We start from the raw sequence: 13,544 nt of genomic DNA on the forward strand, positions 1-13,544 counted from the left end.
CGAGATCATGCCATGCTGCAATGATTAGCAAATAGGACAATCTGAACCACACTCGAGTCTTTCATCCCCATAATTTGTTGGAAACGAGCAGCTGCTTCACTTCCGAGGTTGAAAGACTCGATCTGCTATTACGATTTTCTGATATGTCAATTCAAGGCGACAGGAAAATACCCAATGAAGTACACGCAGATTGATTCAAGATCTATAAGTTTTCAGTTCCGTTTCCATTTCCATCTCGATTGCGCAGACCTGAATCTAGAACCTGCATGGAAAAAGTATAAATGTTTTGTTGTACTTTAAACCCCGAGGCGGGTTAACCGTTATCCCATTCTTGATCACGCGAAAACCGTTCTTGTTAAGTTGCAAGCTAATGAGCAAGAAGAATGGGGTATGCGACAGATGGATTAACTTCACGCATTGTGATTTGTTCAAATTTTGGAGAATTTCCCTTTCATTGACCAGTATAGTATTTTTGTACATGAAGCTATCCGCTGTCACCGAATGACTCGCGGTAGTGTCTGCCACCTAGCAGCATGAACCAATTTCCCATGCTAATTTGACTGCTTGCAGTTCAGCTAGCTCGAGGGAGGAAACTGAATGCAAAATTATACGCCAAAGGTATGTATGCTGAAAAGGGGAAATACTTATCGTCATCCGGCGTGCAGTAGCTACTAAGCTCTAAAGTGGATGCAAATTGATACTAGAAAAGACAAAAGAGATGTGGATCAAGTTGAAGTATTCCACGAAGACGACTAAAGCGTCTTGGATCTAATGTTGAACGCCTTATGTTTTGGTTGTAAAAACAGAGACAGAGCACACAGATACCCAAGCCCGGCGACCACAAGCATATCGAACGATGTTGTTATCGTTGAATCTGCTCAATGGTCCCGCTTTCACCTTTTCATATCGACCAAACCTCCAATGCCCATCATCTCATACCATTCACAACCCTGTGGTCTTTTGTGCTCCGTTCCTCCATTCGTATACTGTCGAATGTGTTCGCCGGTACTTTTTGTGGGATGAGAAAAACAGCGGAATAGTCTAAATAATATCCCATGCATCCTCCGCAGCGTGGCAGAATTTGCTGCATGCCACACTTGCAGAAAGACTGTAATTACTAATGGAGATCTTCTCATCCACTAGATCATCTGCAAAGTTATCTGTTCCCTTTGCCATGGCACCAACAAATACACAAATGCTCTCCTTCGGGTCCAATGTCTCCACATAATCCCGAACACGGACCAATTGTGATTCGAAACTCAATGTGACTTTTCGGCAATTGGGAGGTAGGTGGTCGGTGATCGGGTTCGTAATAACCTTGAGGAGTTTTTCTTGAGAGTTGACAGATCGGATAGAGAGGCGATGTAAGAGTTGAACCATCAGACCGGCAAAACGCTTAAAGGTACGTGGAATTCGGACCGTTGGGCTGACCTCAATGAGAACTCCCTTGGCGGTATGAATGTAGATTTGAAGTCGGCCGGCTTTGTTGATCGGCGAGTCGAGGAGGGTGAGAAGACACTGCGATAGGTCAGTATTGAAATGACTGATCATTTTCTTGATTATATACGAACCTGATGTGTAATATCAGGTCGGGCATCACTGATGTCTCGATTCATCTTGCGCATAATACCAATGTGCTCATCACTGTTGAGAAGAGAGTATTTTTCCTCTGCGGGACGGGCGCCAGGTCTTCCACCACCCGAAGATTGTTTATAAGTTTCGAGACTGGCATTGGAGAGAACGACAATCAATCTTTGCGAATCTTTATCGGTTGAAGGTATAGGAACATGCTGTTCTGCGATGACTTGAGGAAGACTTGGAGGGGGTTCTGATTGAGTTCCTGCCATTGCGAATAAATGTCAGTGGATGGGATGGCAGAAGTAATGTTGAATGCTTCCAAAAGAGTGTTTGGATTGTAAGAAAAAGATGTATTCTTTTATCGCAGTATCGATGGATTGGTGAATGATTCAAATAATTGTGCGAGTTGACAGGAATAATATAAGTGTGGTTGGTAAAGTTCAACAATTGATTGAAAATATTTTTTTCCCTTTGCTTTTAGAGCGGCGCGACCCGCTGAATTGGTGCGGGAAGAAAATTGCCTATGTAAAATTTCAAGAGGACGCGATTGACGATAAGAGAACAAAATTCAAGGAACAAAAAAGAATCTTACTTGGTCGCTTTACGACTCTTGGTTCTGGAGAAGACATTGTACCTATTTGCGGTTCCATTAATAAAGGTTTCGATGCAGGTGTAACGGAATTGTGAGGTGCTCGCATACGAATATTGGGTGCTTTTGATTTGGTGGTCTCAAAGTCGATTGGTTTGATGTCGAGAATCCTTCACAACGGGTAGATGGAAAGAACGCTGTCAATGTATGTATTGCTTCTTGTAACAGGAAATAAATGTATATGCCAACAAAATCTTAAGAAGAGAAGTCGAGAATCGAATTTATTGTACAGTTGTTGTGATACAGAAGGGTGGCTGGCTCGTTCGTGAATAAATCCTAAGAAATAAATTTATATTTTGACTGCAAAAGTGGGATGAATGTGTGTGTGTGTGGGTGGATGTGCGTATGGATGAGTGTGAGTTTTGAGGGGAAAGGTCGAAGGATAGAAGGGAAAAGTTACGAATGGAAAAAGGTCATCCATCATCTCGAAAACATCAGTCAGTGCTGTGCCACAAGTTCACTGAGTAGCTAAGTTATGAGGGGACCTAGCGCTGATATCATATGCACCTATTGAGCCTGTTAAACCAAAGAAAATTTCGAACAATGTAATACCATGAACATCGGACAATGTTCTCTCCTTTGTACAGTCTTCACATTCCCTTAACATTGTTCTCAAGACTCCATTCAGACTCTTTCATGTTACGTTTTATCATGACTTGCATGCGGTGACCGGTAAGAAGGGGTCATCGTTGCACGAGCCAAGTCTTGGTAGAGCAACGCCATAGAAAAATCGGTAGCACACGACAGGCATGCCCCTCATATTGAGCCTCAGCAAGATGAGATGAGATTGTACTGTGGGCAAATTTCGGCGAAAGCGTATTCGTAGTGATACTTTCTTATCATAGGTAGATGTCTTTCACCAAGTTCCACCATGTCCGGAGTCGTGATTGTCCGAACTCAAGGTGCCTTATTAACTCTGGATTCTATGAGTAGATTTCCATTACTACCATGGTGAAAGCAGTATTAGCACAGACTGAATACAGCACGCACCAGTGCACCACACGTTAATATGCAAGGCACCAACCCTGATTGCATCACTTCCGCCCCACGATGATCTCGAAAAAAATCGACTTCGGGGACTTTGTCAGTGCTCATCATTCCAATGTCTCGGGTCATCCTCAGCCAGTTGTACAACCACCGGAACTCCTTCGGGTGTCAGAGGTATAGCTCGTGTGCTTACGCTGTGGAATCCGCGATAAGATGGTGGGTTTGGACTTGGCAATAGCATCTTTCTCAATTCCCATATCCTACTGTGCTACCTGCCTTTGCCGTAGAACTTCCGCCCGACCCCACCATAACAGCCATCCCATGTCTTGTTCGTCGATAAAGAAACATAGGATTGAGGCTATTCCCTAGGTCTTCACCGCAATTTGATGTTGCTTCTTTGAATCGATAGCAACTGTATGCTGTGCAATTGTTGTGCAGAACCACGCCTCAGCGGAAGTTTAAAGACACGCAGGTCAATCGAGTACACCGTGGTACATTTTCGACTCTGCTTTGTATCAAAAACATACAATGAATGACGGCTTGCTTTTGACAGCATCCCTTCGTTCAATACATAATATGGGAGTAACTGAGTTTTATATAGCCAAGCTTCAATCCTTATTGTATCGACATCAACCTACTGAATAACCTGAATTCTGCAACTTTCGATAGAACCATGCCAAGAGCAGTAAACTGTAAGTTAAAGTTTCAAGAGATTTATAGTTATTGGCCTATCGTTCGTTTTGTTTTGTGAAGAACATTGTGAGAATGTTGAGAATACGATTTGTGAAGTTGATGATTGCATTCGGTCAATTCTTCTAACGTTGAAGATAAAAGTGCAACTGTCACTAATGATGTTTGAAAGGAGGGTAAGGGGTGGAGAGATGGAGCTTTAAATCGGTCTGATTGAAAATCAATATTTAGCAGATGGTAATCATGATTAGCCATCGAGTATAAGTTTTTGTCTGAAGATATTTCAAGCACACGGTTCCCTAATCCGAAATCATTCTACCATATCTGCGCTCACAGAACATGTGATAAGAATCGATCCAAGACAAACTGATGCTAAGGATTAGGTTGTCATAAAATGCTTGAAACCTGACCGGGAACAACGGTGAAAATGCTTGGCTCGGGTCAGTGTATAAGCATCCTGGAAATCAATGAGCCTTATCGGATCTCTGTAACACGACCTGAGACGAGGACCATATGAAAATATGCTAACTCGGATGACAGCTGCCAATATTCTACCGTTTAAAACGGTAAGAGTCAATGCAATAGATATGATAATTGAGGAGTGGAACATTTCATGACGTCAAAATGTTATTGGAAATGTTCTCTGGTGATGCCAAATGTAGGTTTTCGAAGAGTGGAAAAGGTGTACAGATGAGCATGAGGGTGACCCTTATAATGAACAACAAAAGCTCGTAGCAAAATCGACGTTGCCTTTGCTCCGAATAGCATTAAAATCTGGATCGATAGAGTATCTCATAATGTCTTGCACGGGATTGACTTTGACTGCGGGATATATTTTCTGACTTGGTGCATGGTGTGTGATTGATTGACATGACTTGACTGATCCCCATGCTGTCAGATCCTGATGCTAAGATCCAAGGTCTTGCAAGCAATATTTCGGCTTGTTGACACAACGTAGTGGCCATAGAGTACAGCTTTAACCCTAATTCCGATCAATAATCTGATATCTTATCATTATGATCCTCGGTGTCTGAAACTTCAAAACCCAAGATGCTCGGATGTAAGCTGTTAAGGAGACTCAGTCCCCTAGCATAGTTCCGTTGGCAGCTTCATCTGATATCGTAGTTTGCGGAGTCTTAGTTCAAGATGGAGAAAGTTTTGTTTTGGTGATTGATGTAAAGATCATGATGATTAGATTATCATCCAGAGATACAGAACAATCTTCGAGAGTGTGAGTACAGTTGATGGAGAGGTTATATCCAAAGAAATGTTGCAGATGTTGTGTTCAAGTGTACTTGCATTTGTTGTTTGAGCCAAACTTTAATTACTCTAATTATAGTAGTGGTGGTAGTAGTAGTAAAGCAAGGACCAATTTCAGGGCCAATTGAACCTTACCTAGTATTCACATTAGAAATCCACTCTTCACTTCAAGCTTATCGTGACCCCAAAATCCAAAATCATTCTTCACTCACTCTCCATCTTCACTCTTCAACTCTTCTTTCAACGACATCAGATGACAAATCATTGCTACCGTTGCTACCATTGCTATCATCACATCATCACCACCATAATTCCAAACGTCTTGATGTTCATATTTGATATCTCATACATACTCTTGCCCTTGATCAATTGAATACATCGTAAATTCCTTTTATTCCTAATGGTTTCGATCATCCGATTAAACGTCAACTGCAGTTCTGGTGGGCTGGCATTTTCATGCTTATCGGAAGGTTGGCAAGTTTTACCACCCTTGCACTTCAGACATCAACGGTTTCCAATCAACCCAAACACAGCCAACCTTCGTATCGACGTTTCCCCCATTTCATCCCATTTCAAGCAAGCTAGTCCATGTTCACGACTGAGTTGAGATCAGCATAGACCCAGATTAGAATCCTCGTCTGATATTTCTACATACTTCCTTCTCTTTTTTCAGATGACAGGTACTCCACGCGCTGCGACAACTTCGACCTCATGTCTGGTTTCAAAGCTTCTTATGCAACAGCGGGATCTCCATTGCCAATATACGCAGCAGAATTATGATCACTTCCGTCTATCCTTTTCTTGATCCACTTGAAGTTACACTACATTCACAGATGCCGCAATGCCAAGAAATAAGAATAAGTATAGACGCTTCGTCTTCTTCTTTTCTTTCAACCTCGTCCCAAGCAATCTCTTCTTCTCTCTCTGTTCAAAGTTCTTTGGCGGGTTCCTCTCTTTTACAGTTTCTCTCTTTTAATTTACTTCTATTCTATCTTGCCAGTCAAGTAGATCACGTTGACCGTGCATCTAATTTTCACGATCTCCCACACCTCGACGGTCTTCATTCATTTATACCACAATATTATTTCCACTTATAATTCCAAGCTTTAAATCGAAACAATGCATATCAGCAAAATCGCAAGTGTAGCTGCATTGATAAGTGTTGTAGCGGCAATTCCATCACCGCAAAAGGGGACAAAAGACGCTGCTACAGCTGCCAGTGGAAACGATGCATCCCTTACATTAGCATCAGATGCTATTCAGAGCGGTTCATTCGCGGATGGTTCAGGAGAAATTGGTGCGGCAGAAGTTGGACAAGCGAAATCAGCAACCTCGAAGAACAACTTTATCAACTTTTGCTCTGGTTCAACGTTGACAAATGGTCTACAAGTTACTACAGGATCATGTAACGGTATTCGTAAGTTTTCTGTGGACTACATCTAGTAGACACGCATCTAATCATAAATAGCAATGGGAAAACTTCCTGCCAAGACCGCCATGGTCTCTTCGACCATCATTAATCCCCCAACGGGTGGGAAAGGCATCCCATCAGACACCACCTTCAACATCACAGTTCAAATGTCAAATCTCGTGGCCGGATCCTTCACCAACGCGGATTCTACCTACTTCGCTGCACCCCAAGATCTCTCCGGCGGTAAAGTGATTGGCCACACCCACGTCACTGTCCAAGATCTCGGCAGTTCTTTGAACCCTACGAAAGCTCTCGACGCTACCCAGTTTGCCTTCTTCAAAGGTATCAACGACGCAGGAAATGGTAACGGTCTTCTTTCCGCTGTCGTGACCGGTGGTCTCCCGGCTGGAAACTACCGTGTATGCACAATGGCTTCTTCATCCAATCATCAACCAGTCATCATGCCTGTCGCCCAGCGCGGTACCGCGGACGACTGCACTAAATTCGTAGTTACCGGTTCAGGTACCACTGCGAATGCAGCTTCAAATGATGGATCTGGTGGTCAAGCTGCTGCTGCTTTAGCGGCAAGTGCAGTGGCTGCTGGGCCTAACAACTCGGTGGCAAGCTCAGCTGCAGCTGCAAGTTCGAAGGGTTCAGCTGCCAAGGGAAATGCTAATGCAGCTAGTGCTACGAGCAAAGCTACAAAAGCAACTAGTACGGCGAGCACTTCGGCAAAAGCAGCTAATACAGCGAATGCACAGGGAGGTAATAAGGGACAGGGTGGAAAGAATAGCGGTGCCAATGCACAAGGAGGGAAAGGAGGAAATAATGGAAAGAGACGCCGCTCGAGACTTGAATTTATTGCATAGATTTCTTGTTTAATCCGGGAGGTACAAGATATTTGGTGTCTTATGGACAGAAGAAAAGAGGTTGAAGATACTCGAGTACGAGTCAAAATCATTAATATAGGTAAGGCAAAGCAAGGGCTTGGGGATTGGGTAGAAAGGAAAGGAAAGGAAAGGAAAGGAAAGGAAAGGAAAGGAAAGGAAAGGAAAGGAAAGGAAAGGAAAGGAAAGGAAAGGAAAGGAAAGGAAAGGAAAGGTGTTTTATTTCCTTCTTCTCTTTTCTTACATTGTTTTCTTTCATGGGGGCAGATGCATTGGGTGTTAGTACTCTGCGATGGATGAGTGCGCGGATGAATGGCTTATTATACCTTGATGGGAAATATGCATCATGTATTTGATGCAATACGATGAGTCGAGGAATTGTTTACGAATGTCACACATAATAGATATCCTATTTGTTTATTGTATTGTGTTGTAGTGTAGTTGGACGCTGGATGTCACGAATGTAATATTAAAAACAAAATTCACAAGCAACTGTCGATTACTTCCCACGCCTCCATCTGAATATTCTGAATGAACAAATAATCTGAACTTCCACACAAAATTAACGACCTGTCATCCTATCTCACAATACACACACACTACTACCCGGGTAAGATAAAACATCCTACGCTTCGGTATCACATACCTCAGACGGTAGATCAGACGGGTGGCGCTTAGCTGCGTTGCATATGTTGTGCATATGTGTATATATTAAAAAGGAGGGGGGAGGTGAGGGAGTGTTTTTTATAGGATGGGCTGAAACAGGTGGTGTTTGGTGTGGGTTTGGAGTTGCAGGTGGGAGGAGAGGTGTGGCGGTGTGGCGGTGTGGCTGGGTTGGGGGTTGGGACGACGTGGGGGGTTTGGGAGGATTGGGATATATGGAGGGAAGAGGGGGGGAAGAGGGCAATGGTGACAAGGGGAGGTTGAGGGATGAGTGATAATGAATGGGTAAGTGGAATGAAATATAATGGGATAGGTAATTGATTTCTGTGAGGTTGGGGTTTGAGTTAGTGATCCTGTAGGAAAGTAATCAAGGCAGCATTTCAATCTGGTAGTGGATGATGTACTAACACATGTTTGTGGAAACTATAGGTAGACTGGAGGAGGTTCTCTAGAATTATAGGAAGATACTACCTAGGTATGTAAGGTAAATGTTTAGGGCTAATTCGATACATGACAGCGAGAGGATGTAGTCCGTGGGGGATATTCAAGGTGAGAGTTTGAGGATGTGATCTTTTGGTTTTTGGGGATTATTCATTGATGAGTTGTTTTCAATGTAGGAACTTGGATTCGAGTGTTGGTGTGATATGGAATGCTTACTGGAGTAGAACTTCGTTCTCGATGGGTTTCGATAAGTTGATGTTATGTTCGAGGTACTCGTACGTACTCTTGGTCTCGCTTGAGAGGGTTCATTGAGAGGAAGAAAGGTCTTCTGGTCTTGACTTTTGACTTCTTGTAGCGTGAAGTCTTGGATTGCAATGTGCAATGTTTGATCCCCTCAAGTTGTTGGAGGGCCTGCCTTTGAATATAACCACCGAGCTATATTCTCGGGCTGCTGCTTTCTGCTCCTCTTATGGACATGTTGTTTGAGTACCTAGTGGAACCATGAATTCTCATACGCACTCATCTATTAAGAACTTCAAATTCTAACAGAAGAAGCTACATACGGAAAGTATATGTTCTCATCTTACTGTCATTGTTCACTGAAAGCCATCAGTGCTGCGCGCTAAGATATACACATCAGGTACTGGTCTTACCACTCTGCCGTATATCTGACTTATGATTTTTGATGAGCTTGAGTGTCGACTTCGATACATGCCTGATGGTGTACGAATATTCGATGAGGCAATATTCAAGAGTTTTGAATCTTGGGCTTGAATGTCAAATATCTGGCTGACTGAGACTGAAAGCTGGCGTCGGATCTGGAGGGTCTATTTCTGCTTACTGTATATTGTGAGCTGAGAATAAAATGATGTCTGTAAGTGATTAGGCATCTACTAGAGAGGTCATTAAAGTGATGAATGGGGAGTAAAAGACGAAAATGCTATGGATGTATTTAGGTTTATCACCATTGCAGTCTCGTTGGATTGATGCCGATTTCAGCTTTCATTATTCAAGAAGCTGAGGAACATTGATATGAAAATGATGAGCCTAAAAGGTCTCATTGGCTTGCCCAAAGAATTTTATCTAGCGGGATATACCGTCGTGGTTGAAATTCACTGCGCAACGAGCAAACAAATAAAGAAATTAGTTTCAATTTCTACCCCCCCAGCCTTTCTTCGAAAACAGCAATCCTTCTTTTCGTCGCTCATTCAGCCTCAGACGATCAGAATCGCAGTGTATCAATAAATGTTAACAACATGATTTTGAACTTCCTCATCGCAATATGGGCCATATGTGGAAACTGCTGTTGCAGCTCCTCAGTATGGTCCCATCGAGTCTACCGTCACTGTTTACGCTCCCTGCTCTGAAAACTCCTGCTCCATTTCCAACTGCCGTAGCAAGCAACCGCATGCACAAATTATTGCAGATACATCTCTCCCTCTCTTTTTTGCAACCACCTTTTCCACCTATTCGTCAGTTGGATTTTCGGAATCAACTCGGACTATCGAAGCTTCCCAACCATCAAGATTTACTAGATCAATTGAGACCGCCGCTGGAGTAAGACAAATCCCTCAGTCATCCAGTGACGTCTTTTCCTTCATAGTCGTCGAAGGTACAACTAGCTGGTTGAATGGACAAACGCCAACTAGCGCTCCAAGTCAATCTTTCGTCGTCATTACGAGTGCTATAACAGTGGTTCCTGTATCGATTCCACCTCCACCTGCATCGACATCCGCGTCTAGCAGTGAAGTTGTGGTTATATCTACAGAAACTGTTATACCTCTTCCGAATACCCCTCCGGCTTCCTCCTCTCCATACTCTTTGACAAAACCCTCCACCAGTGAGTCTGTGATCATATCAACAGAAACGGTGATCCCCCTGTCAACTCTACCATTGCCTCAATCGTCGTCAATGACAACCGAAACCAAATCAACATCTACCGATGAGCCTGTCATTTTGTCAACAAAAGCGTCTACACCTCTACCAACTACTTCCCAATCATCTTCACCGATTACAATTCAGCCAGCATCCAGCAGTAATGTGGTAATTACATTAACCACCACAGAAACAACCGTTGTACCTCTCTCAACTCTACTTTCAACGACAACTGCTAGTAGTAAATCTACATTTACATCAGCCAGCGCAATTATTTCTTCCCAGTCCAGTACAAATTACGCATCTCCCAATGGAACGATGATTTCCAGTACTTCCACATTCGTATCGGTAACTCTTCCAACTGCAGTAGTTTCTACCTCGACAATTTCTTTCAATCTCTCGTCTATGGCCAGCAATCTTTCTACTACTGAAAACCCACTTTCGAGTTTGTCTCCTGTCCCAAGCCTAACAACATCTGGACCTGAAGTCTCTGAGAGCAGTATCAAGCCAGTCACTCCTTTACCATATACAACTCCCGTACCGGCGAGTTGGACAACCACACCTTTGCCTTCGGGCTCGCCTTCGGAGGTTTTGAGTAGTGGGGGCAATTCGACGGGGATTTGGACAGTCGCCTCAGCTCCATCGACCATTTTACCAATTTTTGTTGAGCCCTCACCATCATTGACTGCTAGCTCTAGTTTCAACTCAGTTTCGTCATTGGCCACTCATACCGTCTTTTCTCCAACATCTGTGGTTTCTCAATCAGCTTCAGGTAGAATATTTACCGGTATTGCCTCCAACTCCGGGGGGTGGAATTCAACGTCGCAAACAGCAGCGGAATCGACCTTCATTACACCTACGTTGGTTACAACTGGGTCTCTGACTACTTTGACTGGAGTGAGGGAATCACAAGCCGCTACTCAAACTTTCAATTCTGTTTTTGCCACTTCGACAACTTTGGACTCTTCATTTTCGATGCCGACATCAATCTCCAGCTCGATTTCGTCATCTAGGGATACTGTATCTTCTGCATATACTCCAACTTCTAGCTCGACTTCAACGTCTGGCTTTACCTCAATTCCCGGCTTCAATGCAACATCTTACGCCTCCTCCTTATCGAAGTCTACTTCAAGCTCAATCTTGATTCCGGTATTCAATGCCACTTCAACATTTCAATCAAGTTCATTGTCTACAACCGCGTCAACATCCACTTTCATTCCAGTGATTGAAGAATCAAGTTCCGTCACTTTCCCCAACTCAACATCCTCTACATCCACTAGCATCATTTCCTCAGCCACGCCCACAAACTGCGGAGAGCGTGGAGACTTCGTATTGACTGTAAGTCTATCTTCACTAAATTTCATATCCAGCAACTAACCAAACATCCAAACAGTTCGATGACGTCCCACCATCGTCCGTCTCCAACGCAAGCGATACTGACGTCCAGCCGGAACCATTATTCAATCCCTACCACCAATTTCTCTTCTCCGACGGTTTCACCGTCATTCCACCACCAAAACGTCTCCCCTTCCTCCCATCTTCAAAACCACTCCTCCTCGAATTCACAACCAACTTCCAAGCCAACTCCTCAGATAGAAAAAGGGGCCCTAACACCGCAGACCATAGCTTCTCAGGGCAAATAAGAAGTGGCGACGAAAGACACACCGGATGTTTCAATTTCAATCTCTACGGAGCATCACTCGGTTGCGATTCCACGGGTCCTTCATGCGATTTCACATTTACGGGATACAAGTACGACGTGGCTTCTCAAAAGACCTCTCAAGTCACCCAACAAATCATCCATGTTCCCGCGTGTCCCGAACTTGCGAATTGCGTTTTGACGACCGTGGATTTGGAACCTAGTTTTAGGAATTTAACTTATTTTCTCATGAGTGCGACGGTGGCGGGCGAACCGAAACTTTGGTGGATGGATGATCTTCGTTTGGGATGGTCGGATAATAGTTGTGCTATGGGTCTTTATCGTCAGAATTCTCATGTGCGTTAGGTTCTGGAGGTGTTCGGGTGCAATTTCTGAGAATTGCTGGGGAGAAAGGAGAGGATATAGATTCGCGTTTTAGTGGCCAGACCCAGGACTCGGGATCTTAGACAAGTGAAATCAAACGTATTCAATTTCTGAGATTATCACATACATCAGCGGGATAGATATGCCAGAATGGAAAGCCAGCAAATGGAAGAAGGGTTTCCTGTTTTCGACGCTCGGCTCGGAAGTTCAGAAGACTTCGCATAAATCCCCAAAATATATTGATTCAATCCGGAATGCAAGATCTACTTTACAACCCCTTTGATTTTCCTGATTTTAATTGACGTTTCCTCTTTTCTTTCACTCTACATGTAAGATTACCAAAATACTGATATGTGATTGCTCACCCTCATAGAATATGCTTAGTTTTGGCAGAAGAGATTGATTACACACCTGTTGACATAATTTGACAAGTCAAGAGAGCTTTCTATCAAGCTTCTGCCTTTCAAGTACCTTCAAATTTCCTCCCCAAGTAAATCTAACTTTCAAGGGAGGTAATGACGATTAAAGAAAGCTAAAGCTACCTACTCAGATATCCAATGAATCTCTCACCATACCTTCCCAAGGTCCAATAAGCAATCATCAACTCACATCCCCACCCACACAACCCTTCAAAACACCATCTCCATAACTCAGCCCCCCAGCGCGAACTATCTACAATGAACAAAGAAAGCACTCGAGCACCCAGCACAAGATTTCATCACCATGACTTCCGATACATTCGAAGACGCAGATGACAAAAGTAAATAATCCGTTCCGTCAATATAGAGAGATGTGCAACTACATACATAGAAAGATGAGAAGAAATGATTGGTCGTTGAGATGTGGTTATACTGATTATACTAATTATCAAGAAAACCACGGTCCCAGCGAAGAAGCGAAGGAGACAAGTACAGATTGACGCGGGAAAAATCAAGGAAATGAAACTATCGATCCGGAATATAAAAGTGATAAAGCAAAGCAAGGGACCGGAGGAAATACATTTTCACCATATCATGATTAATAAGAAATCTAGGAAGGGTACGATGCGATATAGAGTTTAAAAATGGGACATTTAAATTC

The 13,544-nt window shown here is 43.3% G+C and overlaps 3 protein-coding genes across 3 annotated transcripts; 2 read left to right on the forward strand and 1 right to left on the reverse strand.

Annotated features, from left to right (window-relative positions):
• Window positions 1–401: 401 nt before the first annotated feature.
• Window positions 402–2,583, reverse strand: EAF02_008573 (uncharacterized protein). The gene is made up of 4 exons (XM_038904621.1): window positions 2,279–2,583; window positions 2,171–2,212; window positions 1,572–1,840; window positions 402–1,518 (listed from the first exon to the last, which is right to left on the reverse strand). The coding sequence occupies exons 2-4, from the start codon at window positions 2,205–2,207 to the stop codon at window positions 1,042–1,044; spliced, it is 783 nt and encodes a 260-aa protein (XP_038755678.1). The 5' UTR covers window positions 2,208–2,212; window positions 2,279–2,583; the 3' UTR covers window positions 402–1,041.
• A 3,700-nt stretch (window positions 2,584–6,283) lies between these two features.
• Window positions 6,284–7,444, forward strand: EAF02_008574 (uncharacterized protein; the record flags this gene model as incomplete). The annotated part of the gene is made up of 2 exons (XM_038904622.1): window positions 6,284–6,581; window positions 6,633–7,444. 2 exons carry the CDS (start codon window positions 6,284–6,286, stop codon window positions 7,442–7,444), a joined length of 1,110 nt encoding a protein of 369 aa, XP_038755679.1.
• A 2,385-nt stretch (window positions 7,445–9,829) lies between these two features.
• On the forward strand, window positions 9,830–12,497 carry EAF02_008575 (uncharacterized protein). The gene is made up of 2 exons (XM_038904623.1): window positions 9,830–11,779; window positions 11,835–12,497. The coding sequence occupies exons 1-2, from the start codon at window positions 10,478–10,480 to the stop codon at window positions 12,444–12,446; spliced, it is 1,914 nt and encodes a 637-aa protein (XP_038755680.1). The 5' UTR covers window positions 9,830–10,477; the 3' UTR covers window positions 12,447–12,497.
• The last annotated feature ends 1,047 nt before the right edge of the window (window positions 12,498–13,544 follow it).

Source organism: Botrytis sinoallii (genome assembly GCF_014898435.1).
Source record: "Botrytis sinoallii strain Bc 23 chromosome Unknown BSIN_016, whole genome shotgun sequence".
Classification (NCBI taxonomy): Eukaryota; Fungi; Ascomycota; class Leotiomycetes; order Helotiales; family Sclerotiniaceae; genus Botrytis; species Botrytis sinoallii.